Raw genomic sequence first — 14422 nt, forward strand, 5'->3', positions numbered from 1 at the left:
CGCAAATTAACTTTGCATGTGTTCTGATATGAAGAGTCTAGCGCAGACTGCCAGGCAGGGTTTACAGGACAGGAACACCCAGAATACACCAGTTTTGGCATATGCAGGCCTCGTCAGCGAGATATAGCTTGAGTTGTGTGGCACAGTGCGTATGGTACCCATGTGTGACAAATCCATCATACATAAGGTATTGCACTGACGTAATGGATGATACTGCATTTCAGTGCATTTATTTGACCAAGTGCACTATTTCATTTGTGAAACTATCATATGCTCATGAGTCTTGGTGATGAAGTTGGAACAGTCTAGCCCAAACGTCCAGGCCAGTTTCCTCTCTGAATGGGAATAGAAGTAACCCCGGATTTCCACCTTGTATGGCATCATTATAGAAGTGTAGTTTGGATCCTATGGCGCAGTGAGCATGGGACTTGTCCCTCTTACGGCATCAAGGAGTTGGATGGGTGGAACACTTACTAATATCTTTGCCATTTCAGCTACTGATAACAATTACTTGGGCTACATTTCGGTACTTAGGGGTTGCTTCCCTATTTATTCACTGGGGCCATGGTGTGAGAGTTCAGGCGGGATTAGGAAATATTTGCATACGGTTTTAATTTTTCTGGATTAGCACAGTAAAATAAGAGATAAAATCCAACAATCCACTCGAATCTTCAGTCCTGTTTGTTTAGGGAAATAACGTTGCGTAGAGAAATTACAATTTTTGGTGTACATTAATGATTGTGTGTGCATATTCACTCTGTAATGCGTTTGAGTCAACTAAACTTCAGAATATGTTGTCACACTTAATAGCCAAATTTCCTTGACTCTATGTAAATCTGTTCTTGCTCTCTTGTTCTCGCTTTTTCATTGTAAAAAATACTTATTTGCAAAGTTTTTATGTTGTGAAATATTTGAAATTGATAAGCTGATAGTTTGTAAACAGTTCGCTCTCAGAGTGTGGGGTACCCTAGACACCCAGGATGCCACATGGAGGATGTGTGGCAGCGCCAGACATTATGGCAAGAAAGGGTTAATGCCCCTGCATCCTCAGTAATTTTCTCTGTGTGTTGCAGTCATGGGATGTGGGAATGCGCAAATAACTCTTTCATAGCAAGAAGTACCAATATTAATATTTTGTATTTATTTCAAATAATTCTTTGCTAAAGCAAGCCTGAGATATTCTAGCTTTATTTGTAAGTGTGAATTGTCTTTTGTCTGTAACATATTGCCGTCAGTGTTTTATGTGGGGTTTTGGGGGCTCCCCGTTGAATTGTATGTTGGATGTGCAAGTGCATTTTTTCCTTCAGATCAGGAGTCGAAAACACTTGCGCTGAGGTCGATGGGATCTTTAGACCCAATGAAGAGTGTGGTAAAACTAAACACATTCAATCAATATCAATCAATTTAACAACAAATGTATACACCATAAACATTGGGGCCATGGAAACAAAACTCCAATCAATGAAAGTTTCAAAGCTTTATTACAACCACGCAGCCAAAGTCATGAAATAGTGCGTAAAATCGAATTTTAAAGAAACATGAAAATCATAGGCTGGCCAAATCTGCAAAACAAATTTAATCTACTCAACATAAATACTGTTAAACATTCCAGCAGGAGGGCATCTTTTACAGGACACATCACACGGCTTACAATGCGGCACAGAGACAGCATATAAGGTGGCCTCCTATTGGTACTACACCCCAGCAGGGATTCAGGCTTGGGATCCCACTAAGTCCAGCCTTTGTTGGAGGGGGTGTGGGAGCGGGGGGTCGCTTGTGCACCTACTATGCCATTGCCCTAAGCTCCATCGGTATTGGGAGAATATTTTAGACACTATTGACACGGCGTTTGATACTCAGATTCCCAGACTCCCTGCGTACACCCTGCTGGGCCTGCCTAACCCGCTTTCTTTCCCCTTGAGATCATTGAAAGGACGGCAGATGGCCTTGGCCCTAAACGCAGCATTGCAGCTGATATTGGCTATGTGGGGTACTGACAACATCCCGACATTAACATCATGGCTTCATAAGCTGTGGCTCATTCTCGCTATGAAAAAGCTTACTTTGACCTCACAGCAGCGCAGTGGTGACTTTAAGGAACTCTGGCAACCATTTTTACAAATATTATCCACGGAGTTCACAGAATTGACATGTCCGGCCTATCTGAGGGTGCTGGAGTTGAATTGAGCGAATGGGAGTGAGTAAGCAGTGGAAACTTTATGGAGGACCAGGATCACATTGGAATATGGCCTGTATTTGAGTGATTGCTGTATGACGTGCCAGTCGCAGGGAAACAAAGTTGATGTTTTGTTCATGTTTTATACATGTTTTGTATCACTACACATGGAGCATGCTTCATATTGCAGCACATGACTGGGGGCGTCCCCTTTCGGGGTCCGAGAAAGCAGAGGAGGTTGTGGGGTGGCCTCCTGGAGTAAGATGGTTAGAAAAGACTTTGGCGGCCTAATTCCGCACCTCCAGACAAGTAATATTGCTTTGTGATCGTATTACTTAAATGAGCTGCACTTGTGATGTGTATAACTTGAAATAATAACAATAAACAGATTTGATCCATAAACATTCCAGCAAAATTATGCTAACAAGCAATGACAATTGTGCGACAGAAACAGATTTCAAATCATTTGACGATGACATCAGTCAATAATCAAATTCAAAGTTCAATATATCAATTTTGTGAGGATAGTTATCCAAACTCAGCATCTCTATTTAAGAGGATGGTTTTAAAGCAATCAACACATCAATCTTTAGGAGAATGGCTTTCCCTATTGCTATTACAACTCAGGACAAGCATGTGTGAGAATGGGCTAACACATGCAGACAAAAGCAAAAAGTGAGAAGACTAAAATATTTTGGAAAAATCATCTATCTCGGGTTATATTAAACTAGCTAATAAAAATGAGAAGAAAACATGTGTCAGCATGCCAAACTAATTAAAATAAGGCAAGGGAACAATTAACATGACAGTTGTATACCTTTCGCCGAAACAGCATTCAGGTTCGATACCACAGCAAACTATGTTAGAGCCAGCAGAGTGCATTAGGAAGGTCATCGGGAAAAATTGCAGAACACAAGCTGCATATCAGGAACATGCATGTAATAAATTAACAATGAATTCAATGGGACAATTTAGAAAATACAAAGGACTTAAGGCCTTAACATGAGAAGTAAGAAAGGAACAGCATGGAGATCAAATGGAGACTGACTAAAAGTTTCAAAAGTCTCTGCCTAACTAGAAATGTCCAATGTAACTTTGATTGGTACTTTGTGTAGAACCATATTTCGTAAAATGACAAATGTCCAGTGGAATTTAGAATGTTCGTTAAGGTTGTAACATTTCTCCATTCCCTCAGGGTAGGTGTGAAGTCATCTCCCCTTCCTTGTAACTCCGGCAGTAACTAGCAACTCTGTACATTAATTGATGCAATCCAAGATCTTCCCATGGCTCACAACTGTTTTCTCTTTTCACATGGGAGCGAACATTTAAACAATGGTACTGCTTTACTTTCCAGTCCTCATGTACTATTGTTGCAACAATTCAAGGTAATGCAGAATAAGCTTACACACAATACAATAAAACTCTTCACTGAACATGTGAGACTACCTAATGGAAAAATTCAGGTTGAAGGGAAAGAAATGATTCAGCTTTTCATTAATGCTGCAAATATGAAATTGTAGGGCTAGTTATGCTAACACAAGAACATGATCACATTAATATAATCATTAATACAGCAAGTAAAATATAAAAACTAATGAATCTCATTAATAATATATCATAAAATATGCATTTTCAATATTAATTCCAATTTTTAACAAATTATACTAAATATGACTGAGACATGCATTTATTTTTCTGTACACATGTACCTTGAAACTACTGGTTCACATTAATCAACATAACTCATAATACTTTTCTCATCATGCTATTTCATTCTAATGATTAATTATTCTCGAACAGAGTTATATATCAGGTTAGCATTTACTAACCTCTGAGTAGGCACAACGTCCGCCATGATAAGCACGACACCCACCAATGGTATGCACAAAGTCCACCATCAAACAAAACATGTGCACTTCACATTACATGTTAATTCATCTCTGTTAGGCCTTTAAATGCAAATAAAGAGTTGCCTAGTGCTGACTTCTGTGCCACTGATATATTAGTAAACATTTCACTCTAACAGATGCTTGCTGAAATTGAATAGCTAAGGCCAACCATTCAAGGAGAGAAAGCAACACATTTCCCCACCACCAAGGGATCTTAATTATGTGTTTTTTAAATTTTTACCGACACTTGTATAGTGCAAACCTCACCTCAGGGACAGTGGAGCACCTTACAGTGAGTAGCAAGGGGAATAAATAGGGTTTTTTAAGTGTCAGTTGAGCAGAGGCGTTGCTATCCATACTGCAGCAAGTGCATTGACCCTGGAGCCCAGGCGTCAGAGGGACACAATATTGGCTAGTTAAGTTATAGCTGTACCTCACAGTTGAAGAGGGCCCATTGTCGTGCTTGTTTTGGGTCCCTCGGCATCTTTGCTTCTTCTGCCTACAAGTTTTCTGGATGAGTTTGTCTTTCGGTAGTGTGTGGCCAAAGACAGGGAAAATCTTCCATTTAGGTCATTCCATTGGGATCCCAAAACATATTTAGAAACACAGTGCTTCTCACTTTTGCTTTCTTTCCTGCAGCAACTCTATCTTGCTGCCTCTTTCTCTTAGAAAGGCTTAACATGGAATTAAGGGCCAGCAGTATAAAGCAATGTTGTGGTTGTTAATCATGCAATGTACAAAATCACAGGGGTTGAGACTACAAAAAGGTCCTTTGCTATCGAATAAACCCAGATTGGGAGTCAAAAAAGCATTTACGACTCGCAAAATGGGTTTACTGGCCCATTCCAAATTGAAGCGAGGATGAGGTGTGCCAGTCTCTTTTTGTGTGATTTGATTTTCATTTCTAATTGTGCACACAAAAAACAAATCCTTGAGCTTTCTCAGGTCCAAGATCACTTAGTGCTGCAGTAAGGTATATTTTAACAGCTCTTGTTTGCATTTTTTTAAACTTTAAAGCAAAGTTGCTGAAAAAAACTTTCAAATCCACACTCAGTCCTGGTGAAAGCATATTTAGCCATCAAGTGTGTAGACAGAAGAAACTCCAGTAATCGTCCATATAATGTCTTAATGTATGCATGGATATATAAGGTATTTCTATAAGACAAACCTAGCAAAAAGGCAGTAATGCCCTGTACAGGGTTATACATGAGCATTAAGTATTTAGTATTAGTATTTGGGTTTCTTGTAAAGTGCATTTTTAACCAGTGGTATCAAAGCACTGTGCCAGTAAGAAGAGGCTGATATAAATCATGAGATCTAAAGTGAAAACAACCAAGTCTTTAGTTGCTTGCGGAATGGAAGCAAGGAAGCAATACCTCTAATTTTGAAAGGGAGAGAATTCCATAACTTAACAGCCGCTATTGAAAAAGCCATGTCCCTCCATTTTACTCTTTTGCTCCTCAAGGTTCGTGATGATCCTAATGGGCAGCTGGGAATGTACAACTGGATAGCTGATTGCAAGTATCCTGACCCTTGAGAATGGAGGGCCTTATGCACCAAACAGCGACTTGAAAGTGATTTATTTCCTAATTGAAAGCCAGTGCAGCTCCCTCATGCCCTACTTAGTGGAAGTAAACTTGGATAACCGAAGCACCAGGGGCGGCTGAATTCTGGACAAGTTGTAGCTTGTTCAGGGATAGTTGAGTAATATTAAGGAAGAGGACGTTAGAATAGTCCAGTCTGGACACAATGAGGGCCAGAACCACAGTCGCTCTTAATTCCTGTGGGATGAATGGGAGGACTTTTTAAAAAGATTTTAACCAGCCATGAGCAGGTGTTGGTGACTCTATTTACCTGAGCCTCAAAAGTTAAGGCTGAGTCACAAATAACCCTTAGGTTCTTGACTGCGGATGTAGGTATGGGTAAGGTCCCACATGTCTTGGGCCACCAGTTTGAGTTCCAAATAGAGGTGTTTGTGCCGAATGTAATAACCTCGGTTTTGTCCCCATTCGTTTTAAGCCAATTTTGGTGCATCCACTTATTGACTTCACTCATACAAGTTTGAAACCTGTCTACAGTAATGTGAGCCTTGTCTTGGAAGGAAACAATTATTTTGGTGTCGTCAGCGTATGAGTACACATGAAAGTGAAATGATCGAATCATTTCAACCAGAGGGGCAACATACAGATTAAAGCTAGTCGGACTCAAAGAGAACCTGCAGGGAAGTTGGGCAAAAGTTCCCACACTTGACTAACAAAGTTCTGTCTTGGAGAAATGTCTCCAGAATGCTCAGAGCCGAGCCCCTCAGGCCTGCCTGGTGTAGGCGATGTATCAATCTGTGGGGCGAAATAGTGTCAAATGCCACTGACAAATCCAGAAGGTCTAGAATAGCACCATCTCCCTGATCTACCTGTTTTTTAATAGAATCTGTGGTAGCAATCAGGGTGGGATCCGTACTGTGATTTTTCCGTAATCCGTGTTGGGAAATATCCAGACAGTTGTGTGTCAACCGGTAGGTAGCATGTTCTTGGTTGATGTGCTTTTCCCGAATTTTTGCCAGTATAAGCAGGAGGGCAGTTAGGCATAAGTTTTATTAGGTCTCCTGGGTCTCCTCCTGTTTTTTTTTTTTTAATAAGCATTATGACAGTCGTCTTCCAAGTGGAAGGAAACGCTCCTAATTCCAAGACTTCTGCTTACATCATCTCTAATGGCTCTGCAATGGACTCACTGACCATTTGTAGCATTCTGGCAGGAAGGGGGGACAAGGGTAATTAGGGGACCCCAAATGAATTCCAGATAAAAGGGATTTGATTTTTTCTGTTACCAAAGGTGCAGATTTCGCCAGGATTGGGCCCACAACCACATGGCCTTTAAGATTAGTGTCCTGTTCCCCTAAAGCTGGATGAGGGGCTGGGAACTCAGACTGAATTTTTAGAATCTTATCTTTGAAGAAATTGGCTACACTATCACAGGAGGTCTGTGAGTTTTCTAATTCCTGAGAAGGAGTGGGGCGGCTAGGGCCTTTACTACTTTCAACAGTTCTTTCAGGCCATTACCTGCACTCTGATCTTCTGTGAGTAATTTCATGACTTAGCCTGTTTAATTGCACTTTTATTTAGTCCCCGTAATTCCCTGAGCTTTATATTTTTTAGTAATTCAGGGCCAAGTTTTCATTTTCTTTCCTGTCTTCTACATGACCTCTGCAGTACCTTAAGCTCTTCGGTGTACCATGGGGTAGAGTTTTTCCAGTCTTGAGTTTGATTTCTCTCAACGGGACCATTACCTCAATTGCATCCCTGACCCAAGTGTCATAATCCGCCTGTCGCGACCCTTGAGTTCCCTCTGGCGTCCCCTAGTGTCCCTCTAGGGCTAAAGTAAGGTCCTCTCTCTCTATACGGTCCCATTTTCTGCTATAGGTAGTGAGAGTCTGCTTGGGTTCCTTCCACCTCCTGTATCTTAATTCAGAGAGGATAAAGCTGTGATCTGTACAGTCCAGCTGCCTGCACTCCCCTACCGTAATGAATTTATGTGGATAAAATGCCATCCAATACATGGCCTGCTATTAGTGTTTGAGTAACCACCTGATACCAACCAAAACACGTCATAATGTCTAGGAGGGTTAGGGTGTCATATCTTCTCTGTCCTCTGGAAGTAATAATCTCCAAAGATTAAGCTATGATCTATGGAGGTCAGAGGTTCAATAATGTGGGCCCAATTCTATGGGCGTTAATCAGTCCACATCTTAAGAAGTCAGGTGTTCATTTCACTTCTCCCAGATGGATCACTCTGCAGAATTCCCATGGGACCAGTAACATGGTTGACGTTTAGACATTCCCCAAGTTTCCAAGTACAATGCCTGCAGCTCCATGCATCAGCTGGAGGGAGAGGAAGAGTAGCCTCCTCCCCTATCTTCCCGCAGTTTTTGGGCATAAAACCCTTGAACTGTGCCCTATGTATTGTATCCGGGTAATGTTTTCCTTAGGACCAGCAGTGTTTCTGGCCCCTGGTCCTGGTCGGGTGCATTCGGGCGCAGACTGGTGCCAACAGGCTTGCCTAAGTCAACAGATGGTAGGAGAGATAGCTCGCTGTGGACGTTAATGCAGTGTTATGTAGTGTTCTTTCAAGATGCATTGTTGTGTAGTGTTCTTTAAAGAGGGGAGTCTCAACTCTTTTCCAAACTGTTGCAGCATTGGGATGGTACAGGAATGTTGTTCTAGATCCATGGGTTCATAGATGAAAAAGATCTGCTGCCTTGTTTTACCTTTTTTTAACCTTCTTACTCTGCAATCTAATGATGTTCTGGGCCATGGTGTGCAGAGTCTTAGGATGCTTTTGATCCAGTTCAAAGAAGGTCAGGGCTGGCAGTTCAAGCTAGGCTGTTCCTACTAAAGAAGGACCAAAACTGATTTGCATATGGCTGGGTCTAATCTGAGGTGGCATGATGTGAAAAAGAATAAGAATGCTACCATAAGCTATTGCAAGTAGCTAGATGTATTGTAAATATTTGTGCCACCACATTTTGTGTGTTTGCTGTATCACTCATATGATCACCACTTCCTTTTCTTCTCCATATAACAAAAGGAGCCATGTAAAATGAGAAGCTTCAGCCTAGCAGGCAACGCCTCTGAATATCAGTCAACTATTATATTCCTTAGTTTTGGCAAATACTATTATCATATTTTATGGACGAGACACTAGCAGCCAAAATTATTCACCAAACCGCACACATTTTTTATTTGATGTTGCACTGATTGTCGATATACAAATCTGTTAAAGTGCAGTCCATCTATAACAAAATGCAACTTTGCACCTTGTCCCAGGACGAACATTTCAAAGGCAATATGTGTGTAAGTGGCTCCCGACAACTGATATTGGGGCTGAGGCATTGTATGGAGGATCATTGGCTCAGCATATGTTTGAAAATTACATTGCTTTTATTTAATGAAACATCTCCAATCCATCTCCTTCCAAATTATGTAGGTGTTTTTGAGGGAACATTTGACAAGGTAAATATGTAGAACTGAAATATTCAATCGTTTCTAGTTTATTAATTAGTGCTAACCCCCTTCAGAAATGTAACATTTAAAGCATGTTTCCAATAATATTCATATATTATAACTTTCATGTAACAAAACTTACACTATAGTCAGTTTCTTCAATTATGCCCGAGAAATATGTCACATAAGATAACGTATCATACGATTGCATCTAAAATGGTTTTAACAACTAATAAATCCTATAACCATTGTTTATTGCTGGTGAGTAAATAAATAGTGCTTTAAAAAAAATCTAATTCAAGCTTATTGCTTAGGAAAGCAAACAATACACGTTTGAGGATGTAAATATGTCTTGCAGTACAAAGAGTTGAGGTCTGTAAAGATTTCATTTATCCTCTGTATATTTGAATTTAATGGTAGAGCATTTGTGCCAAGTTCTAAATATATACAAAACAAAATCACTGAATTGTCCTTCTCGATAAACTAATAAGTTTGGCTATTGTTTAAAATAGCTGTTGATAATCAGTTGAAATGTATTTCCGAACTTGTAGTCTTAAATTCTTGACCTACATCAAGTTAATTTAGTTGATTATATTTTTCTTCAGGTTAAAACAATCCTGTGCGAATATCACAAGATAACTAGTTTAAAATGGAGATTCCACTGTGGGATGGTTTCCTCTGCTTTTGCATAACTGCCAGTAATACCCAATTCCATTAGGAGAGGTTGTATAAGAAGATATTTTATGATTGAAACAAGCAATATTAGAAATATGCCCTCTGCTTGACCTAAAAATGTTGTTTTTTCCCACCACAGTACATCTCATTCCTTACCTAAGGATTGCCAAGTATGTATGTGAAGTATACTCCCAGTTGTTCATTTTTCATTACTTTGTACAAGGCTTGCAGGCCTACTTCTGAGATTTGTACTCTTTAATATTTTTTTTGCCAACTGACCAAGCCAATGTTTTTATGTTGAGAAGCGAACAGTGTGATTATGTTTATTTCAATTATTTTTGGAATAGTTCTATAGATCTTCAAGCCCTTTTTGTAGTCCAGTAGGTATTTGATCATGGATTATTAAATCGTTTTCATCTAAAAGGATTTCTAGGGGGTAACCACAAACTGGGGGGGAGAATGGAATTTCATTAGTCTTTTAACTAATTCTGAAAGGTCATAGAACTCCAGAGAGAAAAACAGGAGAAGCAATATAAAGCCCTCTTTCAGTCCATTCTCAGTCTACGTTTTTTTTGTTACACCCCTTCTGAAGTCATTAATACTTAGTGCCATGTTTCTGAATGCAGTGAAATTTATTATTCGGAGTACTCTTTGGTGAATTTTAAGGGATTTAAATTTGTGCCTTAATGTGGAGCCACCCATCACAATAAATTAAATGTTGTGGAGTAGTAGATAAAGCCTACATGCAGAGACTGTTTTAATTTTAGGTATTTGTTCAGTACAGGTCTTGATTGATACTAAATTATTTACACATAATTGTAAACAGAAGCTGGTCTTTCCGAATAAAATTGTGTTTTTCTCGGTTACCCAGTCCTGTACGTATTCCAACATCGGTGATTGAAAATTGTTCCTACAGCATCCAGAAGGGCAATCTGGTCCTAGATTTGTGAGTAATCTTTTAAATTTTGTGTGTAGCAGTAACACAATACTATACCTCCAAGAACTTAAAATGGAACTCATGAGGAGATATTTTGTGAAATGTGGGGCCACAAATATACTACACTTTTTACTATTCTTTTTTAAGGTGCCAATAGCAATCTTGTTTTGGGCTTTGTGAGTTAGACATTCTTGCACCCTTTACACTCTTTATATGAGATCAAAAAAATGTGCCTGTCCTGGTGAGCCAGCCCTATATCAAGTGCTGTAGAAGTTTTAAAGGAGCCTATTGTCTTACCAGAGTATTTCTGGCCATAAACTAATATTATGTACACAAACCTATCTTCCTCTGACAAGGCTACATTTTTATGAGAAATCTTAGCTCCTGGTTTATAAGTGATTAGGAGCCAATACCTCTGGGAACACTTTTGCTCAAACTTTGTGAAGCGCACAACATACTTTGTTCTGTTCTGATTCATTGACCTTGCTGGTGAAATTCCCAATATTTGTATTTAATTTTCCAGGTTATTTCACTGGTCAGAACACTGTTCTTACTAGTTTATTTAGTTGAGTGTTTAGCCCTTGTATCATTTTGTCATTTGCAGCTTCCCTCATCTGATTACTTTTTTACATGTGATCTGGAGGGCTAAAATTCATGTGTGGAGTTTATTTTTATTTGTCACAAGGAAATTAAGTTCATTACCCAACCATATATTCATTTATTTGACAGATGTTTGGGACCAGAAAGCATGTGAGCCTTTTCTTCGAACTAAAATTTCACCTTCCCTTAAGTTCCATCCTGAGCACATTTTTCACAGATTCTGAAAAGGCTTTGGACTATAGCATGACTACTCATGTCTGGTGAACAACTATCACCTTATTGACTGCATAAAATGTACCATATAAGGCAATTACATAATAGTGCTTTGGTAGCTGCTCTTAAGTGCAAGACTTCAGCAACTACATTCCTCTTTTATTTGCTTTCTTATTTGCTTGCTGTGCTTCCTGGTATATTACATATCTCATCTTATTCCTTCCATCCTACTCTCAATAGTGCAATATTTGAGGTTTCTGTGTTAGTCTCCAACTATTGGGAGATCTTATCTTGCCTTATTTATCCAGATATCTTTTGGCTGTTTTAGAGGTTGATTTATTTTTTACCATAATGTTGAGCTGCAGGAATGTAAACATTAAACCGTAATAGCTTAGCCTCATTAGAGTGAGGCACATATAACCTTATCCACTGGAGGAAGAAAATTTGGGGTCTAAAATATCGCAAGTTTGCTGGCAAAAAGCTTATGAAATCCTTACTTTGTCTCGGAGTTGCCTTTGGTGTACGGCTGGTTTAGAACTAAATTGTTTGCTTCTCTTCCTGCTTTACCTAGTTGAATCCTTTTATGTCATGCAATTTCATCTATTGGTTTTACATGGCTATTGCCCTAGTTCTTGCTCTTGTTCTAGGGAAGTATTCAATCCGGTAGGGAGACCCAGGTCAGTATTCTAAGCATTCAATGCAACATCAGTTCCAATCTTTCTTAGGTGGTCCATATTTACTGAGAGTAACTTTAGTTCGAATCAGGCATTTGGTAACAGGTATTGTCCATAGTGTTATGTGTGTTTTTCAAATTATTCAAATAATTCAAAAGATGTAATGATATTTTTTTTAAAGAATTAGTTGGAATGATTCTAATAGCCATGACTGGTGTATTGCATTGTCTGGGTCACCTTTATTGACATTAAAAAGGAATGTAAAGTTGATAAACAGGTTGCAGGTCTGGTTCAGCTGTACTGATCTGCCTGGCTAACTGTCCATCCTTTCCACTGGTATTTTTATTTTTAGGATGTTAATTATTGCAATCTTCTTTTTTTTTTTATTCTGGGGCAGCCAGATTTAGCTTTTTTAATTCAAGGTTATTCTTTTGATCTCCTTGTCTTCTACTGTTATTTGGTGTCTGTGAAACACACAAAAGTTGATGGGTTGACTGCTTGCAGTTTGTCTAACCACTGGCAATTGCTCAGGGTAGCATCCCAGTTCATCGTTCTTTTTCTGACCGTGCCACCTCAGTTTGGACCAAGCCACATGCAAATCAGTTTTCATACTACTCCTAATGGGAACAGTCCAGCCCAAACTGCCAGGCCAGGCCCTTCCTGAACATGAACACAAGCAACACTGGATCAGTTTCACCCTAGTTATGGGCTCATCAGCCTTGTACAAATTTGCATGGTTCCAATTGTTGTGAGACAGAATTTGTTCCCTAGACATTTACTAACCTGGATGTCTCATGTATTTCGAAATGTGAGCTTACTGAACATCTTATTTTGTGAATCATCTTCCTTTTCAGTTGCTTCTCTTATGTTTTGTCTTAATAGTTATCTTATACTTTTTTCTTGTTTGTTGAACACTAACAGATATTGGGTAACATAATTCAGTAATAGTCCGCAATTCATCTTGCGGAACATCAGTTAAAGATGCCATAGGAGAAAAGGTTATAAATAATAATTCAGAGTACTACTGTGCTATCTCTGCAAATTATAGTTCATCCACCTCCCAATGAGTTCTTGGCTCTAAAGAAACGTCGTAGCTAAGAAAACAGACACCAGCCATTGTTTATTGTACCACAGTCCTCATTTGTTAGGGTGAGGTCTGTTGAACGCACAAAGATCACTAGTATTCCTTGTGTGTACCAGACTGTGTTCAAGAACTTGACTCTACTACCAAAAACCTTAAACATACATTTCTACATTCTGTCATAGTTAGTGGGTTAAGCTGTTCAGAGAACAGCAACCTGCTATGAAACTGTTTTTTAAACGTATCTTCATAGTTTAAATGGTTTTCTTGGAATATTACTGATCTCTTTCTTGGTGTCATATTGCTGTATGAACTGATGGTAAAGACATCCTGGAAGAGGCACCAAATATCCTTTTGCTGTTGTCACTGCTAGCAGAATTGCGTAATCTCCCTGTGGCACCCGGGATAAGTATGGTGCACACAGGACTTCATGAATGGGGGTGGGGTTTAGGGTGTGAGAGTTCATATGCTCCAGCCTTGTGGGCTAACAATGTTTCATAAGATAAAAAAAAATGCACTTTGAAGACCGTATAATTGAGCTGCTCCTTTGTTCCTAAAGGTGAATAACTTACTTTTCTAAACCTTTTTTTCTACACTAATTCTTCATCTGTCCTTTCTTTCAAAATCTGCTTCCTTCTGTCATCTTTGGGTTTGGTTGATATGCGTCATCTTTGAATACAGACGGAGACCATTGAGTTATAGAACATCGTTCAGTGAAAAGCTCTTCCAGAGGACAAGGGCAGCTGGGCGTGCATCAAGGTATATAGTGCTTGGAATACAAAAGTTGTCAAGTCAAACTAAGTCACTGTCACTGATTGTTGCTCTGTAATGTGCATATCGTTTGCATAAGGTTTACTGTAAAAAATGTATTATCCTAAAAATGGAATTGGTAATATAGGGGTTCAAGTTTTATTACTTAGGTAACTATTAAGGCATTTTGTATGCCCTTCTGTGATGAATACAAACTGCAAAGTATATACTAAGCTTGCGGTATAGTGGTTGCCACATAAATATGCAGTTGCAGAAATCAGGTCACATGCAGCATCTACATTTGTGATTTTAATGTGCTTTGTTGTGAACACATAGGTAGTCAGTATACTCTATATGGCGGCCCAGAAAGGTTTATTAAACTTTTGACAACTTTCTCTTGCAGCACACATTATCACTAGGCCTGGGCAAA

General features: G+C 39.2%; 1 protein-coding gene across 3 annotated transcripts in view; it reads left to right on the forward strand.

The window, feature by feature from the left end:
* Positions 1–14422, forward strand: part of LRCH2 (leucine rich repeats and calponin homology domain containing 2) — a 743639-nt gene that overhangs the window by 432242 nt on the left and 296975 nt on the right. For 2 of the 3 annotated variants that reach the window (XM_069212552.1, XM_069212555.1), the window contains exon 12: positions 13924–14001. The exons of the other annotated variant lie outside the window; for it this stretch is intronic. In XM_069212552.1, coding sequence (XP_069068653.1) covers positions 13924–14001 — 78 coding nt within the window. The remainder of the gene's footprint in view (positions 1–13923; positions 14002–14422) is intronic. 3 annotated transcript variants of the gene reach the window in all.

The sequence above is a fragment of the Pleurodeles waltl genome, chromosome 2_1 (assembly GCF_031143425.1).
Source record: "Pleurodeles waltl isolate 20211129_DDA chromosome 2_1, aPleWal1.hap1.20221129, whole genome shotgun sequence".
NCBI classification, from domain to species: Eukaryota; Metazoa; Chordata; class Amphibia; order Caudata; family Salamandridae; genus Pleurodeles; species Pleurodeles waltl.